The sequence below is a fragment of the Cucurbita pepo genome, chromosome LG19 (assembly GCF_002806865.2).
Source record: "Cucurbita pepo subsp. pepo cultivar mu-cu-16 chromosome LG19, ASM280686v2, whole genome shotgun sequence".
In the NCBI taxonomy this organism is placed as follows: Eukaryota; Viridiplantae; Streptophyta; class Magnoliopsida; order Cucurbitales; family Cucurbitaceae; genus Cucurbita; species Cucurbita pepo.
In genome coordinates this window covers 1,372,686-1,389,410 of record NC_036656.1, presented here as the reverse complement: position 1 = coordinate 1,389,410, position 16,725 = coordinate 1,372,686, and the positions used below count along the sequence as shown (strand labels likewise).

Below are 16,725 nucleotides of genomic sequence, written 5' to 3'. Positions count from 1 at the left end.
GCCAATGCCAGGTGAATTGTTGCAAAGTTTATCATAATAATAATAATATCAATTCATTCTGTTTTTAATTTCAATCCTATCCCTAAGCTTTCAAAGTTCACTAAATTATCCCTAAGCTTTTCAAAGTTCACTGAATTGAATTTAGGCACGAGTGACTCGACCTACCTAACTAACAATTAAGTATGCGACTCGACCTAACTAACAACTAAGTATGCGACTCGACCTAACTAACAACTAAGTATGTGACTCAACCAAGTATGCGACTCGACCTAACTAACAACTAAGTATGCGACTCAGACCTAACTATGCACGAGTTGACATGCATATGATACGATTTTTTAAATTTAATGAAAGAAAAGCTAAAATGTTTGTCGCTAAACATTTACTTATTTAAACTATAGAATTAAAATTAATCATAAACATACACAATCTTATAAATTCCTTCTTTCTTTAGTTCAACATACACGATGAAAATATGCAAACTTTTAACCTCATAATCGAGAGTAGATGTCAATTACCTCGAGTAGTTTCTTCATTATCTTCAAATCCACAAGCAAAGTGAAGGGCCAAAAAACGTTCAGATTCTGTATGGGTATTTTAACACTTTCTAACACTCCAAAAGATTGTCATTCTATGCATTTTGACTCATATTGTAAATCAACACATCAACTGCCTATGCTATCAAATTTTCACGCAACTCCCAACCAATTCATACAAATTTGCATATATATATATGGTTAAACTCATCCACCTCCGCCTCCGCCTCTCGAACGTTGATCGTCCTCCTCTGTAGCACAAAAAGGACTACCATTACGGTCGCCTTTCCGAGTACACCTTGTGAGCAGCAGCAAGCAGTGATGGTTTCGCTCTCTCCAGGGCAGCAGCTACACAGTATTAGTTAGATGTACATTGTGTGTAGGTAAAAATGCTATGGCTGGCTTTAGCTCTCTTCAAACCAGAAGCAAATGCCTTAGAAAACCTGGAAAAACAAACTAGTTGATCCATCCCCAAATGACCTGAGATCCGCAGGCTTAACCAAAGCCCTACACAATGGACATGTCCGTTCCCGCTCGAACCTGCACACAGCACCATCAAGTCCGATATTCATGTCGGAATGAACCATAAGTTAAACGCCAGAAGTTAAGTCACACAACACCGATCAAAGAACGAGACTATAGTGAGTTTGTGTATTATGATATAACCCTTCGTCTCGAACTTTCAACCATACAGAAGTAGATGAGTAACTTATCTACTGAGCTATGCTCGAAATAACTATGACACGTGACTATTAAACACTCAACACGGTCGAACTTAAAAGGCTCGACACCGTAAAATGAAGAAACAAATAGTACTACTGGGTTACTGAAATCAAAATCATATCCTTTTAGTTAATGCACACAAATTTATTATTATGTATGCAGAGCACAGATTGTATGTGATAAACTTACCACTCTGATACACAATCTTCACAAAATATGTGTTTACATCGGAGTAAGATAGGAGCATGCATCTTCTCTTGGCAAATAGCACACAAATCACCAGCTGCACTGACCTGCATTACACAAATGTTTGAGTAAGATCTCTACCAAATTTCGCTCTCTCCGTTCCAATTTTATCAAAACTTGCAAATAGATCGCCAGCAACCAATAACTCGGACCCCTAGAGATTACAGATTGAAACAAAAAAAGCCCAAAACATTACAAATACAGCGCTCCAACTACTCCATCGAAGTCGATAGCAGATACAGAGTAGTCGGGTAAAGATAACAGAGAGAATGAGAGGTGGGGCCTTTGGAAGGAAAGAAATCAAAGAGTCCTTATGTAACAGCCCAACCCAAGCCCACCACTAGCAGATATTATCTTCTTTGAGTTTTCCCTTTCGAGCTTCCCTTCAAGGTTTTAAAACGCGTCTATTAGGGGGAGGTTTCCACCCTTATAAGGAATGCTTTGTTCTCCTCTCCAACCGATGTGGGATCTCACAATCCACCCCCCTTGGGGGCCCAGCGTCCTCGTAGGCCCACCGCTCAGTATCTAGCTCTTATATCATTTGTAACCGCCCAAACCCACCGCTAGCAGATAATGTCTTCTTTGGACTTTCCCTTCCGGGCTTCCCCTCAAGATTTTAAAACGCATCTACTAGGGAGAGGTTTCCACACCCTTATAAGGAATGATTCGTTCTCCTCTCCAACTGATGTGAGATCTCACACTTTATAGACAAAGAGGCCCCCTTTGTAGTGTTTTCGTGGAGTAAATTGTCTAACCTCTTGATCAATTGGGAAAGTCTTTTGTGACCATAGATTGCATTGTTTTTGTAAATTTACAGATACCCAAAGAAAAAAAAAATACAACGGAGAGAACGTTTGGTTAATTACCTGCTCCGATGTTGCATATGCCCCATAATGCACCTCTTTACGCGACAATGCTTTCAAAGCAGCAAAGAAGGATTGCACCTGAAATCCACACCAGAAAGAAACAGGAGATAACAGACATTAGAGACGGAGACCATCGAGCAACAAAATGCTCGGTATAATAGTAAAGAGTCGAAAAATCAAAATAGTAGAAAACACACCTTTTCGACAACAGATGTGAGTTTGAAAGTTAAGTACAGTCCTGTCAATAGTGACGAAAATAAACTTCCGTACTCTTTGTTCAAAAAGAAACGATACCAGACGGGAGTAGGCAACAATGCACGGTACAGTAGAAGCAGATATTCGACTAAAGTTAGCATTTGTCCCTGAAGATAATGTGTAAATAAATGTTAATAGTGACCACTTTGTTCACTAGAAAACAACAAATTCTAAAGAGAAATCAATAAAGAGTTTAATTAAAGGATGGCATTGTAGCTTAATGAACAAACAAGAGTCCACTTCTATATTACCTCACCTGTTTACGATAATTTCGGCCTCGGCTGTTCTTGTAATACATCAATAAAACACACTTGACCACCATCCCTGCTTGACGGACCAAAGTGTCTGCGAAACCAAAACAAAAGCATACAATTCACTAAACCAGTTACATGAGCCAACGCAACTTGCATATGATACCGAGTTACTTTCATAAATTGTAATGCAAAATTGCAGGAAATGTTTACAAAAATGAGGATGAAATGATTGTGCCCTTAACCCCAAATCTTACGGATATATTAATTGTTAAGAATTTAACGATCACTAGGAGAAATTTGAGAAAATAAATGCAGAAAACCATGTGACAAGGCAGCCTAGAACGGTAAACCATTTTCGTTGTTACAATACAGCGGATAGAGTATGATTAGAGCAGAAGATTACCATTCACCATGATGATGAAAATAGCGTGCCAAAAAGGAGGTATTGCTCGGGGAGGAAGCATGATCAACGGATATAAGAGATCGTCCTTCTGATACCACCAGTACACACCAATAATATGGAAAGTGAATGCAAGAGAAATGGCAACCAAAACAGAGATTTTCCTCTCTCCCTGCAGGAATCAACAAATCCTATGATTAAAAATCTGTAATAAAGAAGAAGACATCAGTAACATTACGGCATGGTTGGTGCCATTCCACAGAAAGATATCCAATACGTTTCGTCACCGCCCTATATATAGTGATCTCCTAGATGTTACCCAACAGAATAAGGAGACTAAAATCACAAAAGGAGAGAACACCAAGAGAGAACAATATATATCAAGTGATGAAAGATGGAAATGAAATCTTAGGCCCTATCGTCAAAGACGCGGTGATTCCTCCAAGCAAAATAGACCAAAGAACGGATTTGATGATATATACCTACATAACAGCCTTTCCTTTAGTGAGTAAAGTGGGTGACCCATGATCATATTTCGGGGGAAGGTGAGACTTAAATGGAAAGACTTGAGGACTTTCTCCAAAAAAAGTCGGGTATACTGACAAGATATGAACCAATGCAGCATAGATTCACTACTATTTCTACAAAGGGTGCAGCAATTTGGAAAGGAGACAATCCAAGGAGTCGTTTTGAGCTAAGTATCTGCTGTATCGTTCGTGGCTTAATTCCCAAAGGAAAAATCTTATCTTTTTTAGTATTGGACCCTTCCAAATGTTCTAGTAGAGTTCTATTCTCCATGCACCACCAAGAAGCTAGAGAATGCAGATTACTCCAAAAGAGGAGGCAGTATCTTCAAAGAGATGACGACTTCTTTCAAGCCATAAATATCACAACAAAGCTCGAGCCACTGTACTTGTGAGATCCCACATTGGTTGGGGAGGAGAACAAAGCATTTTTTATAAGGGGGTGGAAACCTCTCCGTAGCAGACGCGTTTTAAAAAACTTTGAGGGGAAGCCCAAAAGGGAAAGCCCAAAGAAGACAATATCTGCTAGCGGTGGATTTGGACTGTTACAATACTCCACAACACTATCCCTCTTTTCCTCAAATTTCCACCTCCCAAAGGCTCAATAAGCCAATCATCGACCACGTTAGGTAAACAAAGGATAGATTAAACTCCCTGAACAACCAATGCCAAAGGATAGATTAAACTCCCTCAACAACCGATGCCAAGTCAGAGATACAAACGTACAGTGAAGGAGCAAACGACTTAAGGTTTCTTAATTTTCAGAACGCGCCAAGCAAATACTAGGAGAAATAGCCCAATTCACACATTTCTTTTGGAAAAATAGCTCAATTCACCTTAACCTTCTTGGGGGCATCGTTTTTCCAAAGGGCGTCAATAGGAACATGTAGCAAAGAGGAAGAATCTAAAAACTTAATAGAAGCAGATTTAATAGAAGCTTTTAAAAGCAAGAAGTAATAAACCATGAGGTTACTGAAAACAGAATGAGCCAACGTCAAATACCGCCATTTTAAGATGGGGAAAGATTTCCATTAATCAAACTTGTGTTGGAACTTCTCTATCAAATGATCCCAGAAAGAAAGGGCCTTGTGGTTGCTTCCAAAGGAAATTCCAGATAAGCCAAATGCAAAGGTTCCATTTTACAGCCAATCCTGGAAGCAAAATCTGTAAGTCAATGATCTGGAACATTTAACCCAACAAGAGCAGTTTTAGAGATATTCAACACAAAACCCGAGCATTGTACCGTAGGGTTTGCCACATTAATACCCTTCAAAATCCGCACATAGCAGCGAGTAACCATCACGCTTTCCTTACCCACATTAATACCCTTCAAAATCCTCCTTTCACAATAATAGTGAACCAACCTACTAAAAGACCTCCCTTCAAGGTGAAGAGAAATGGGGAGACGGATTCCTGTTGTCTTAAGCCTCTTTTAGTTATAATCTTTCCCTAGGGTTTGCCATTAATAACGATGAACAAACTTATCGTGGAGAGTCGTCCCTTAATCCAATTCCTCTATCTAGAGCTGAAGCCCTAAAGTACTTCCAATCAATATCATAGGCTTTCTCATAATAAAACTTCAGGAGGTCGCCTTTTTTCCTTTTAGCAATGCTCTCTCCCATTGTCTCGGAAGCCACTAAAACAACATCCAGAATTTGCCTCCCTTCAACGCAAGCACAAGCAGCTTAAGAGTTGTCAATCATCAAAGGGAGGGACCTTTTTCAATCTTTTAGCTATCACTTCGGAAATAACTTTATCGAGAGAGGAGACTAGACTAATCGGTCAGTAACGCCCCACTTTACTAGCCCTTAGCTTCTTGGGAATTAGCCAATGTAAGTCTCATTCGTGCGCATATCTATTTTTAATCATTTCTTCTAAAGCTCCTCCCCCCGCCCCCCCCCNCAAATATATCATAACACACCTTCAAAGCTGTTTGTTTTCGCAATATATCATTAGACTTGTACATGAAAGCAGCAATCCAAATTGTCACAAAGAAGCCTGCAAGTAAGTTGAGGAGGCAAGTATCAAAACCAAATTGTCATTAGACTTGTACATAATAAAAAGAGCATTCTTAAATATTTTCATATGCACAAGTTACTTATAACCAATAATGTCTTAAATAGGTTTCTTTTTTAGTTCCTTCTCAAACACTGATTAAAGAAGATAAACATTTTATTTCACTTCTTTTCCTTCCTTTCATTTTGAATTCAAATTAACAATTTTCTGTCTTTCATGTTGTCATTGTTCTTCATCTAAATTATATAGACATAAGTAAATCTTCGGAAAAAAATTGAGAAGTTCAGGTATCTTATCAAGTTTTCTAAAAAAATTACATGCTTTGATTAATGGGAGTTACAATTTGAGATCCCATATCGGTTGGGGAGGAGAACGAAACATTCTTTATAAGGGTGTAGAAACCTCTCCCTAGTAGACGTATTTTAAAAACCTTGAGAGGAAGCCTGAAAGGGAAAGCCCAAAGAGGACAATGTCTGCTAACGATGGGTTTGGGCTGTTACGAATGGTATCAGAGCCAGACACTGGACAATGTGCCAGCGAGGAGGCTGAGCCCCGAAGGGGGTGGATACGAGGCGGTGTGCCAACAAGGACGTTGGGCCCCAAAGGTGGGGGTGGTGGATTGTGAGATCCCACATCGGTTGGGGAGGAGAACGAAATATTCTTTATAAGGGTGTAGAAACCTCTCTCTAGTAGACGCGTTTTAAAAACCTTGAAGGGAAGCTCGAAAGGGAAAGCCCAATGAAGACAATATCTGCTAATGGTGGGCTTAGGCTTTTACATACAATATAATATAATAAACAAGCAAACACGTGTACGGGATTGTTTGGAATAACTTTCCAAATACTTAAAAAAGGGTTCTACATAAATTTCCGTTTTTAAGCCAAGTTTTCTTCGAAAATATGCATGTAAGATTCATATTAACTATATACTCTCTGTAACTTAAGAAGTTCGTTCAATCGTCAAGGACGCAAAAGAAGAACAAAATAAAAAACATAGCTAAACAGTGAGTTAAAGATTGTCCAAATCTTTCTGTCTGCTTGTCCATAATTCAGCCACATCAATAAAAATTTAAAATAACGTTAAAATGTTTGATAAAAGTTGAGGCAGGTACCTTGCAAATGCTGTCGAATGAAGACTACCAGTAGAAGAAAACTAAATGGAAGAATCTGCTCAATCCCCCGGGCAGCCTGTTGAATATCGTACCTTTGGTAAGAAGAATCCCTGCTATTTCCCCCAGCTGCCTCCGACGCATCTCCATCAGGACCTTCGTTAACCGGTTGAGGAATACCCTCTATCGCACCTCGTCCAGTAGCAGCATCTCCCTGGCTAAACTCTGATGATGCCAACCCCGAAACAGATTGCAAAGATGCTGAATTCTGACCGCCAAGCTCCCTCACTTCCCCAACTACTAGTCCAGCACTGTCCCTAACATGTTCTTGTTCCCCTGCTCCAATTATCCTAATCGAAACCTCTCCGTCGTTAGTGACACCAGAAGATTCTTCAATCTGACTACGAAGATGGTCTCGCAATCCCGAAGGTAATCGTGCACTTATCAATGCCTCGGATTCTTGATGACTAGGGCGGCCACGAAGAAGACCCGAATACTCTAACAGAGCGGAAAGCGGAGCCTGAATCATATTAGAGGCAGCTAACATTCCAAACCTTCTTGAACTACCACTGATGGAAGCAGTTCTATGAGAGTCGGGGTCGCTACCAGACGCTTCCATTCGGGTGAATGGCCTAACCCTAATCGCCATGATATCCATCACAACCATTGCAACAACAGATAAAGATTTTGACCATAACATACAGAATGACGACAAATTTCTAAGCTAAACGTACAGAAAAAGAGCAAGAAATCAATCAAAAGTGAAAAAGAATCAGTAAAAGGAACATAATTCAATTACCTTCTCCGCAAACGAGACTCCGTGGAGGATCTCTGATAAAGAAAATCACGACATGGCGACAACCCAGATAAGAAAATCCAATCCACAGTAGTTCAAGCAACAACAAGAACTCAAAAACAATACTCAATCAGCAAATCCAGCAACTGGGTCGCGATGATCGGATTGAAAGGTCAAAGAAATCGGCGAATCACCGAAAGAGGGGGAGAGGGTAGGGTTTGATTGGATAGATGAATGAAAAGGGTTTGATGGGGTTTCGATGGCGATGATGAAATGCAAAAATGGCGGAAATTGAAGGCGTATGAAGGTCGAGAGAGGGAAGAAGATAGAATGGGGAGAAAGGTCAGGTATCTGTCGCAAACATAATGGATATCTTGATCGCAATTTCAGACACGCTTGAATTTGACACCTTTATTTCTATTACACTCGCTTTGTTATTGACAATCATACATGGAAAACTAGCCAGAAAAATCTTATGGAACGGAAAAATGATTATGAAATTATCGATTTGAGCAGCTTTGATCGATATGAACAACACATGTTGGTTGGTCCAATTTAATCAAATGTATGAAATTTTCACCCCATTCTTTTATAAATGAGTTTTTGTGAGATAATCTAAGAGGTGTCGAGGTTGGGAAGGAGAACTAAATACCATTTATAAGGGTGTGAAAACCTTCTCCTCGTAAACGCATTTTAAAGTCCGAAAGAAAAATTTCAAAGAGAACAATATCTACCAGCGGTGGATTTGGGCAATTACAAATGGTATCAGAGCCGAACACCGGGCTATGTGCCAGCGAGGAGGCTCTTTCCCAAAGGGAGGTAGACACGAGACAGTGTGCCAGTAAGGACGTTTGAACTCCAAAGGGGGGTGGATTTTGTAGTGGTCCCACATCGATTAGAGAAAGAAACGAGTGTCAGTGAGGACGCTGGCCCCAAAGAGGGAGTTTCGAGCTTATTTCAGGGCTGCAATATTATACGAGAATAGTTGAGTGAATAAGGTATTTACTCATTTCCTTGAAGCCAATGGTTTAAACTTTTGCCCGACATTTGTTGAGATAAAAAAATATTTGTCGTAATCGAGACTTAGAAATAATGGGACTCTTTATAGCCAACAGCCCACGCGCACCTCCACCGGTACATTAGACTCCACCTGAAAAGAAAATTGAAATAACAGGGTTGAGTATAAAAAGTTTCAGCAAACAACTTGTTGGTGGTTCTTAGTCGTTCTTAAGTTTTATGAAATAAATTTGAATCGTTCATCTGAGTTTGTTTCTAAGAATAATTTTTTTTTAGATTACGTCCTAGGTTAGTTTGTTTCACCCAAGCTCAACACGTTCGATAGAAAATTAGCTGCCAAACTTCCTAATAGTCCCCACAAAGTACAGTCATAAATCATAAGTCAATTCTATAATTATTTAGATCTTGACAATTAAGTCGGGTTTACGATTAGAGGCTAGTTGGCGAACTCCTTATCATCCCCGTATGACTACATAAAATCACATGCATGAACTGATCATCATAAGTCTCAAGTTCATATCCCTACCATTCGTGACACGCTCACTCAAAGGAAGCTAACTGACAAGCTCCCTATTAATCCCCACATAGTACAATCCTATATTATAAGTCAGTTTTATAGTTATCCAGACCCCTAACCAACTCCTGCTCCAAATCAGCCACGAAACCAAGGGTTTTTGAGTTGTCTTTTGCCACCTGACTCCATTGTCCTCGACATCAGTGACATGGTACGGTGGCTACCGCCACACCCATTTTTTGTATTTTTATTTTTTTATTTATTAAAAAAAAAGATATTACACAACCTGACTTTTCACACATATACTAGTTGAAGTCACAGTACACTTATTCCTCCAAATGGTGGATTCGACGATGCCAACACGACAACAGCGTTACAACAATGACGACAACACGACACTGGCCATGACATTCTTCGCTCCTCTATAGCGATCATCGGTCGACGATTGGGTCGGGTAGATGGTGATCGATGGGAGAAGAGGAAACAAGAAAGGATGGAAGAGGGCAAATTTGTAATTTTACAAATATATCTCACCATTTAAAAACAAACATCAAAATAAATGGTAGAGGGCAAATTTGTAATTTAACTAATAATTAAATAGTATTTAAAAATAAATCTCTCTCTTACTCATGGTTTTGCGTGCTAATTGCCAACTTTAATTTACACGATAAATAATTATTATATATATTTTTTAAAACTCAAAGCACATTGATTTCATAACCAAACCAAAAATTCCACCATTCTGGGGGTAGAATGGTCATTTAACTCCCCGCTAACCTTCCATAATTTATCATATTTATACAATTCTCGAAGTGAATTATTTTTAAATACTAATAAAAACTTGCATGAATATTGGCGTAAAAGAAAGATTATTGAATTAAAAAATTGAAAAATAATTAAAAAAAACCAAAATTACAAGTTTACCCATTAGGTTTAGGTCTATTTTGATAAATTGAATTTAAAATATTAATTATAAACTTTTAATTTTGTTTTGTATAAATTTTTTTTAATTTTGTATTTAATATATCTTTAATATATTCGCTATTTTATAAAATTTACGTACTTACTAAATTCAAAATTACAAGTTTCGTATCCTTATTGAATACACGAGTAAGAATTTATAGACTTTTTTATGCTATAATCTAAAATTTTCACCTTTGTTGAGCTGCTTCGGCTCCTGGTTGCGAGCTAGAGTTGCCATAGGGGAGGCCCCAGCAGAGAGAACAGAAAGGATAACGAGCACAGAGCTCGTCAAGTTGGCGACAGGAGCAGCAGGCAAGTGGATTTGGGTTCTACACGCTTTCGTTTTTAAAAGTTTCGCTAATCAATAAAAACCCTAATGAACCTAAAAAAAAAAAAAGATACGGATTTGGACCGGCCACACGTGTACATGAGTTGGGTTAGAAAAGTCTTTTGGATCAGCATGAAATTTCGTGTTGATTAGTGACCCGAGCAACTTGAATAAAATTTACAACCCAAGGAACCCATTATTTTTTTTGTTGGATTGTTCAATTAAAATGTTTAAATTATTTTTTTAAAAAGAACACTGCCTATCTACCTACACGTGTTAGATTAATAACTAAAATCTCATCAAGTTCAAATATCAAACATTTACAAGTCACGATGTATCATTAAAATCGGTTACAAACGTTAAATATTCTTCATCTTTTGTAAAATTAAGATTGGGTTGACCAACAAAAAAAAATGTCAAACTACAAACCGAACTGAATTTTGACTTTCAATATTTATAGTTTGAGTTGGGTAGTCTAGGTTGGTCGAGTTATTGAATTAATTTCATTTTTTTTATTATGATTTAATTATATATATTTTTTAATTACGTTGATTTTAAATTTAAATTTTGAAATATTTTTGGAATGCTATTAATACATAATCTTCCAAATTAGTATACATCAATATTTAAATTGCCATAATTAATATAACTCCATTTCATTAGTAATTTAAATAAAACATATTCTTCAAATACTTTTGTAATTTTTTTATTATAAAAATTTGAATTTTATATTTAATTGATTTTTTTTTTTTACATTTAATAAAAAATAATAAAAATACAATTCTTAAAAGTTGATTTCCAAGAGACAATACCTCAAAAAAGACAAAGTTTGTTTCCTTTTTTTAATGAAACCCACTTACATTAAAAAAAACAAAAAGAAAAGTCCACGTCATCTCTAATTATAACGTGGGTACCATGGACCATACGACTGAGTTAGACATTTTTTAGACCCAATTTAATTATTTAGACAATAAAATTTTCAACTAAAATAATATTTATTAAATAATGAATGGAACCCGACCTAACCATAAAATATTGGGTTGGGTTGGTTCAGGATGACTGTGTTGTCCCTGTGACCATGCAGATCCCTAGCACTCTTCCACCTTGACTATTGAGGTCTCGTTAAGCAACCTGTAGGATCTCAAACCTGACCTAACCATAAAATATTGAGTTGGGTTGGTTTAGGAGGATCGTCTCGTCTCTGTGACCATGCAACTCTTGAGTACTTTTCCACCTCGACTATCAAGGTCTCATGTAGCTCCCAAGCACCTTCCACCTTGACTATTGAGGTATTGTTAAGCAACCTGTAGGATCTCGAACCTGACCTAACCATCAAATATTAAGTTAGGTTGGTTTGGGATGAACGTCTCGTCTCTGTGACCATGCAGCTCTTGAGCACTCTTCCCCCTCGACTACTAAGGTCTCATGCAGCTCCCGAGCACCTTCCACCTCAATTATAGGTCTCATTAAGCAACTTGTAGGATCTCGAACCTGACCTAACCATAAAATATTGGGTTGGGTTTGATTCATGATGACTGTCTCGTCCTTGTGAACATGCAACTCTCGTGCACTCTTCCACCTCGACTACTAAGATCTCATGCAGCTCCCGAGCACTCTTCCACCTCGACTACAGGTCTCGTTAAGCAACCAGTAGGATCTCAAACCCAACCCAACCATAAAAAATACTGGGTTGAATTGGTTTAGGATGATCGTCTTGTCTTTGTGACCATGCAGCTCCTAATCACTCTTCCACCTCGACTACTAAGGTCTCATGCAGCTCCTAAGCACCTTCCACCTCAACTATAGTTCTCATTAAGCAACTTGTAGGATCTCAACCCGACCTAACCATAAAATATTGGGTTGGGTTTGATTCATGATGATTGTCTCGTCCTTGTGAACATGCAACTCTCGTGCACTCTTCCACCTCGACTACTAAGGTCTCATGCAGCTCCCAAGCATTCTTCCACCTCAACTACAGGTCTCGTTAAGCAACCTGTATGGTCTCAAACCCAACCTAACCATAGAAATATTGGGTTGAATTGGTTTAAAATGACCGTCTCATCTATGTGACCATGGAGCACCCGAGTGCTCTCCCACCTGAACTACTAAGGTCACATTAAGCAACCGGTAGAATCTCAAACCTAATCTCTAAAACATTTAGAGAGGCCCCGAGGTTTCGACCAGTTTTAGTAAGAATAGTCTATTTTGGTAGGTAGTGAATGATAAGCCACCTCAATAAAAATAAATCAAATAAGTTAATAGAATGGATGGAAGACGCTAATTAGACATTAAAAAAATATAGATTAATTAAATTATATCTTTAAAAAAATAATATTAATTGAGAAATGGTTTGACTGTATTAGCACCACGTGGCAGCTGACAGCCAGCGAAGTTGAAAAGCTCCGTTTTTTTATTTAATTTTTTTCCATTTCTTTTCGCCGGTGGGTTTAGTATTTAATCATAATGCGATTTTTCGAAATTGAAACTAAAAAAGGAAAAAAATCCTTCGCCGTTCTTGTTTGTTCTTCGTTCCTCACCCCACCACTCGCCACTCGCCACTCCCCCAACTCACCTGAGTCACTCAATCCGAGTTCCAACAATCATCAAATCATTCCCTTCATCTTTTTTTGCCCAATTCCTTTGTGGGTTCTTTGTTTCTACCTCTTCTTCCTCCTTGATTTCCCGTTTTAACGCCGCCATTGTTGCCCCTTTTCATCACTTATTCTCCTCTCTGTGCCCTTTTGCTTATTTGCTCTGTTTTTCTTGCAACTCGGAAGTAGGGAGAAGGAAAAGTGGTGGGGTTTCGATTTTCTTTCGTTTTTGTTCTTAGTTCTTCAGTCGTATGGATTTTAGCTGCGATTTCGAGTGATGAATCTGTATGTCTCTTCCATGGCGACCGGTTGTTTGATTCTCTTGATTGCGATTCCCTAACTCGCTTTCTTTAAATACCCACATCTTGATTCTTGGTTTTTCGAGTTGGGTTTCGTTTCATTTCGCGAATCTTTTCGATTTCGATTCGGTTTGAGATTCTTTTGGGGAATGCAGGATGTGTTTTGAGGATTTTTGAGATTATTATCCTCTGTATCCGTCATGTGCGGCGTAGTTCTTGCGAGGCGTTTATTTTGAAGAATTTAATGATGATTTTCCTCAAGATTCTAGGGTTTATCCGTTCGTTTGCGGCTGATTTCTACTCGGATTTTCAAGAATTTGTGTTCTGAAATGGTTTCTTTGCTCCTCCAGCTCTGCGATTATCACACATTGTCGCCATTGGAACCAATTTCATCAGGTACTCCGTCGTCTATTTAATAAAATCGCCATTGTTACTGAATCCGCCATTGTTGTTCGCTTGCTAAGCTCTCTAGGGTTCTTCTTGATTCTGTAACGTTGAAGAATCTGATTTCTGTGTTTCTGTGAGATTCCATTGATTCTTCTCCTTATAAGTACTCTTTTTCAAGGATTCCAAAAGGGAAAAAGTAATTTCTGGAAGAGAATAAGGGTTTGCAACGGCTTAAATTTATCCCCTCCTTCATAGCTGCTTTAGATTATGACATTATTTTGAGCCATTTCCGTTTCCAAGTGATTTATTGCCCATTTGAAGATCTTTATTGCGTATTTATCTATCATTTGGGCGTTGCTCTCTTCATATCTAAGTCCATTGCTGTGAGTTCTGAGATTTTGAAGCATCCATGGGGCTTCCTAGAACTCAGCTGATGCTGATTGTTCAAATGTTGTTCTTGTTTGTTGCTGATCCGGTTGTGGTTCGGTCGGTCGATATCGATTCTTCAGCGAGTTCTCTTGATGCTCTTTTGCAAGAGTATGCTTATAAGGGTTTGGTTAATCCGAAAACTGGTGTTCCTTATGATGCTGCTGCTCCGTCGAACATGTCTGGTATTAGCATTCGAGCCTTGAGGCTGAGGAGTGGTAGTTTTAGACGGTACGCTGTTGATTCGTTCAAGGAGTTTGAGATCCCGATGGGGGTTATCGTGCAGCCGTATGTCGAGAGGCTTGTTTTGGTGTATCAGAATTTAGGTAACTGGTCTGAGGTGTATTACCCTGCATTGCCTGGTTATACCTACTTAGCACCAGTGTTGGGTCTTCTTGCTTACAATGGCTCTAATCTCTCTGCAACGAACCTTCCCGAGCTCAAAATGAGAGCTTCCGGGGACCCAATACACGTCAAGTTTGACAATATCAAGTCCCTCCCGGACGGGACAGTTGCAAAGTGTGTTCGGTTTAATCTTCAGGGAATGCCCAATTTTAGCAGTGTGGAGTCTGGAAACACATGTTCAACCATCCAACATGGTCATTTCTCCATCGTCGTCGAGTCCATTGCTCCTTCTCCTACACCAACGTCGCCCCCGGGGACTGTACCTCCACCTTCAAGGAAGAAAAACACCACGAAAGTGTGGATCATAGTAGGATCCGTGTTGGGTGGAGCATTGCTAATGGCGCTGCTCGCACTCCTCGTAGTTTCGATTTGCAAGCTAAAGAAAAGAAAGAAAATGGAAGAGATGGAGAGAGCAGCAGACATGGGAGAACCTCTACAAATGGCAACGGTCGGCGAAACAAAAGCTCCGACAGCAACCGTGACACGAACGCAGCCGACTCTGGAGACAGAATACGTGCCTTGAGCTGGTTCCGTCGATCGAATCAGGTACTCGAAAAAAACACAATTCATCCTCTCTCATTTGATATGGGTTCTGTGCTTGGTTTTTTATGTGTTGTTTTGAGATGGTGTTCTTGTGAGTAGTAGAAGTTTTTCTATGATGATTCTTGTGTAAATGTGTATGATGAACGATTCATTGTTTTGCACCAAAAAAAATTGTAGTGAGAAGAGAGTGTTTTTGTTGTTTTGTTTATGAAATTTCTCCCAAAGCTAATAATAATGAAGAGATTCTCGTGAAATGTTTTGTTTTGTTTTGTTTTGTTGAGCTGTGTGTGGGAAATTAAGGTTCGTCGGTGGCTGACTTTAGAGGAAAGTGAGTATCACTACACTCACGGGAACCCATTCTTTGTTCTTGTCTGGTTCTATTTTGATATCGAAACCTTCTTCGGTCGACCGACGACGTTCTGCTGCAGATGACGTTCAGTTTGGAGGTGGATTCAGCCTTAGTGGATATAGCGTATGTACTGGAAATGCGGCTCGAGCGTAGTAGGTCCGGACGCCTAGCATGAAGCAGCCTTCTCTGGTGGCGGCACTATACCGTCAGTATAGTATCTCTGAAGGACTTAGCGCCATGACAAGGGGTATCGGAGCCTAAATTTCGGTCAAGCCATGGCTAGTGGGAAAAAAAACTGTAGGCTAGTGTCGTCGAAGAGGCTAGGAGTAGACTCGTAATCGTGTGGATGCGTTGTTACACAATTGAAGGGATAGATTTCGAGCGAGCGGGTTGTTTCTTCGGAAAAAGATGCGTTGGTTAGGCGGACGAAAAGACGTAAAGACTCGAGTAGTTGTTGTTTCTAGTGTTTTAGTCACCTTTCAATTGTTCCCTTAATTATAATTATGTGTGAGGAATTTCCCTTGTCGAGTAATGGGAAGCGGGCTAGTCCCCTAAAATACACTTAGCATGTTGTCACTGTAACAGTTGAAGTCTACTGTTAGCAGATATTGTTTTTTCTGAGCTGTTTTTTGACGCGGCGTCTCCTAAGGAGAGGAAATGCTTCGTTGGAGAGGGGCCGATGTGAGATTTCACAGTTACGATGTGGTTGCCACCCTCCAAGTCTTAGATTATTTAGATTCTCTCATACATCTAACGAGATAGAATTGCTCGTTGGCCATGTTGAACTCAAGTGAGAGGAAAAAAAAAACGCTAATTACATTGTATCAACGAATTTTTTTTTTTTTTTTCATGGTAAAATTTTTGTAATTATTAAATACATTTAAAAAAAAAATCGAAAGGATTTAATTGAGAAGTTAGTGGTGGATGAGAGAAATACAAAGAGTTTAATTAAACAGGTAAAAGCCAGAGCATTTATTAAATTGCCCAACTTGCTTTTCAATGAAACGCTGCGTTTTGATGCTTTGAACAGTTTTCTTTTCTTTTCTTTTTTTTTTTAAATTTTTTTTGAAGGTTTGGAGAATTTGGTGTAATGGGACCAAACTGCAATCTCCAGCCTATTTTTACCTGTTTTTTTTTTTTTTTTTTTTTTTTTTTTTTTTTTTTTTTTTTTTTTTTTTT

General features: G+C 38.9%; 2 protein-coding genes across 2 annotated transcripts; one reads left to right on the top strand and one right to left on the bottom strand.

Moving 5' to 3' along the window:
• Window positions 1-504: 504 nt before the first annotated feature.
• On the bottom strand, window positions 505-8,227 carry LOC111781764 (E3 ubiquitin-protein ligase RNFT1-like). Its single transcript, XM_023662457.1, has 9 exons — window positions 7,728-8,227; window positions 6,932-7,566; window positions 5,726-5,802; window positions 3,284-3,452; window positions 2,883-2,971; window positions 2,569-2,733; window positions 2,372-2,449; window positions 1,449-1,552; window positions 505-1,076 (listed from the first exon to the last, which is right to left on the bottom strand). The coding sequence occupies exons 2-9, from the start codon at window positions 7,545-7,547 to the stop codon at window positions 971-973; spliced, it is 1,404 nt and encodes a 467-aa protein (XP_023518225.1). The 5' UTR covers window positions 7,548-7,566; window positions 7,728-8,227; the 3' UTR covers window positions 505-970.
• A 4,784-nt stretch (window positions 8,228-13,011) lies between these two features.
• On the top strand, window positions 13,012-15,451 carry LOC111782202. Its single transcript, XM_023663023.1, has one exon. It carries the CDS (start codon window positions 14,233-14,235, stop codon window positions 15,175-15,177), a length of 945 nt encoding a protein of 314 aa, XP_023518791.1. The 5' UTR covers window positions 13,012-14,232; the 3' UTR covers window positions 15,178-15,451.
• The last annotated feature ends 1,274 nt before the right edge of the window (window positions 15,452-16,725 follow it).

Excerpts from the sequence above, each read along its gene's own strand:
- LOC111781764 (XM_023662457.1), bottom strand. The coding sequence starts at position 7,547 with ATGGAAGCGTCTGGTAGCGACCCCGACTCTCATAGAACTGCTTCCATC. Across the intron at positions 2,734-2,882 it reads GCCGAAATTATCGTAAACAG|GGACAAATGCTAACTTTAGT; the intron begins GTGAGGTAATAT and ends CATTATCTTCAG. Across the intron at positions 2,450-2,568 it reads TCACATCTGTTGTCGAAAAG|GTGCAATCCTTCTTTGCTGC; the intron begins GTGTGTTTTCTA and ends TGTGGATTTCAG.
- LOC111782202 (XM_023663023.1), top strand. The coding sequence starts at position 14,233 with ATGGGGCTTCCTAGAACTCAGCTGATGCTGATTGTTCAAATGTTGTTC.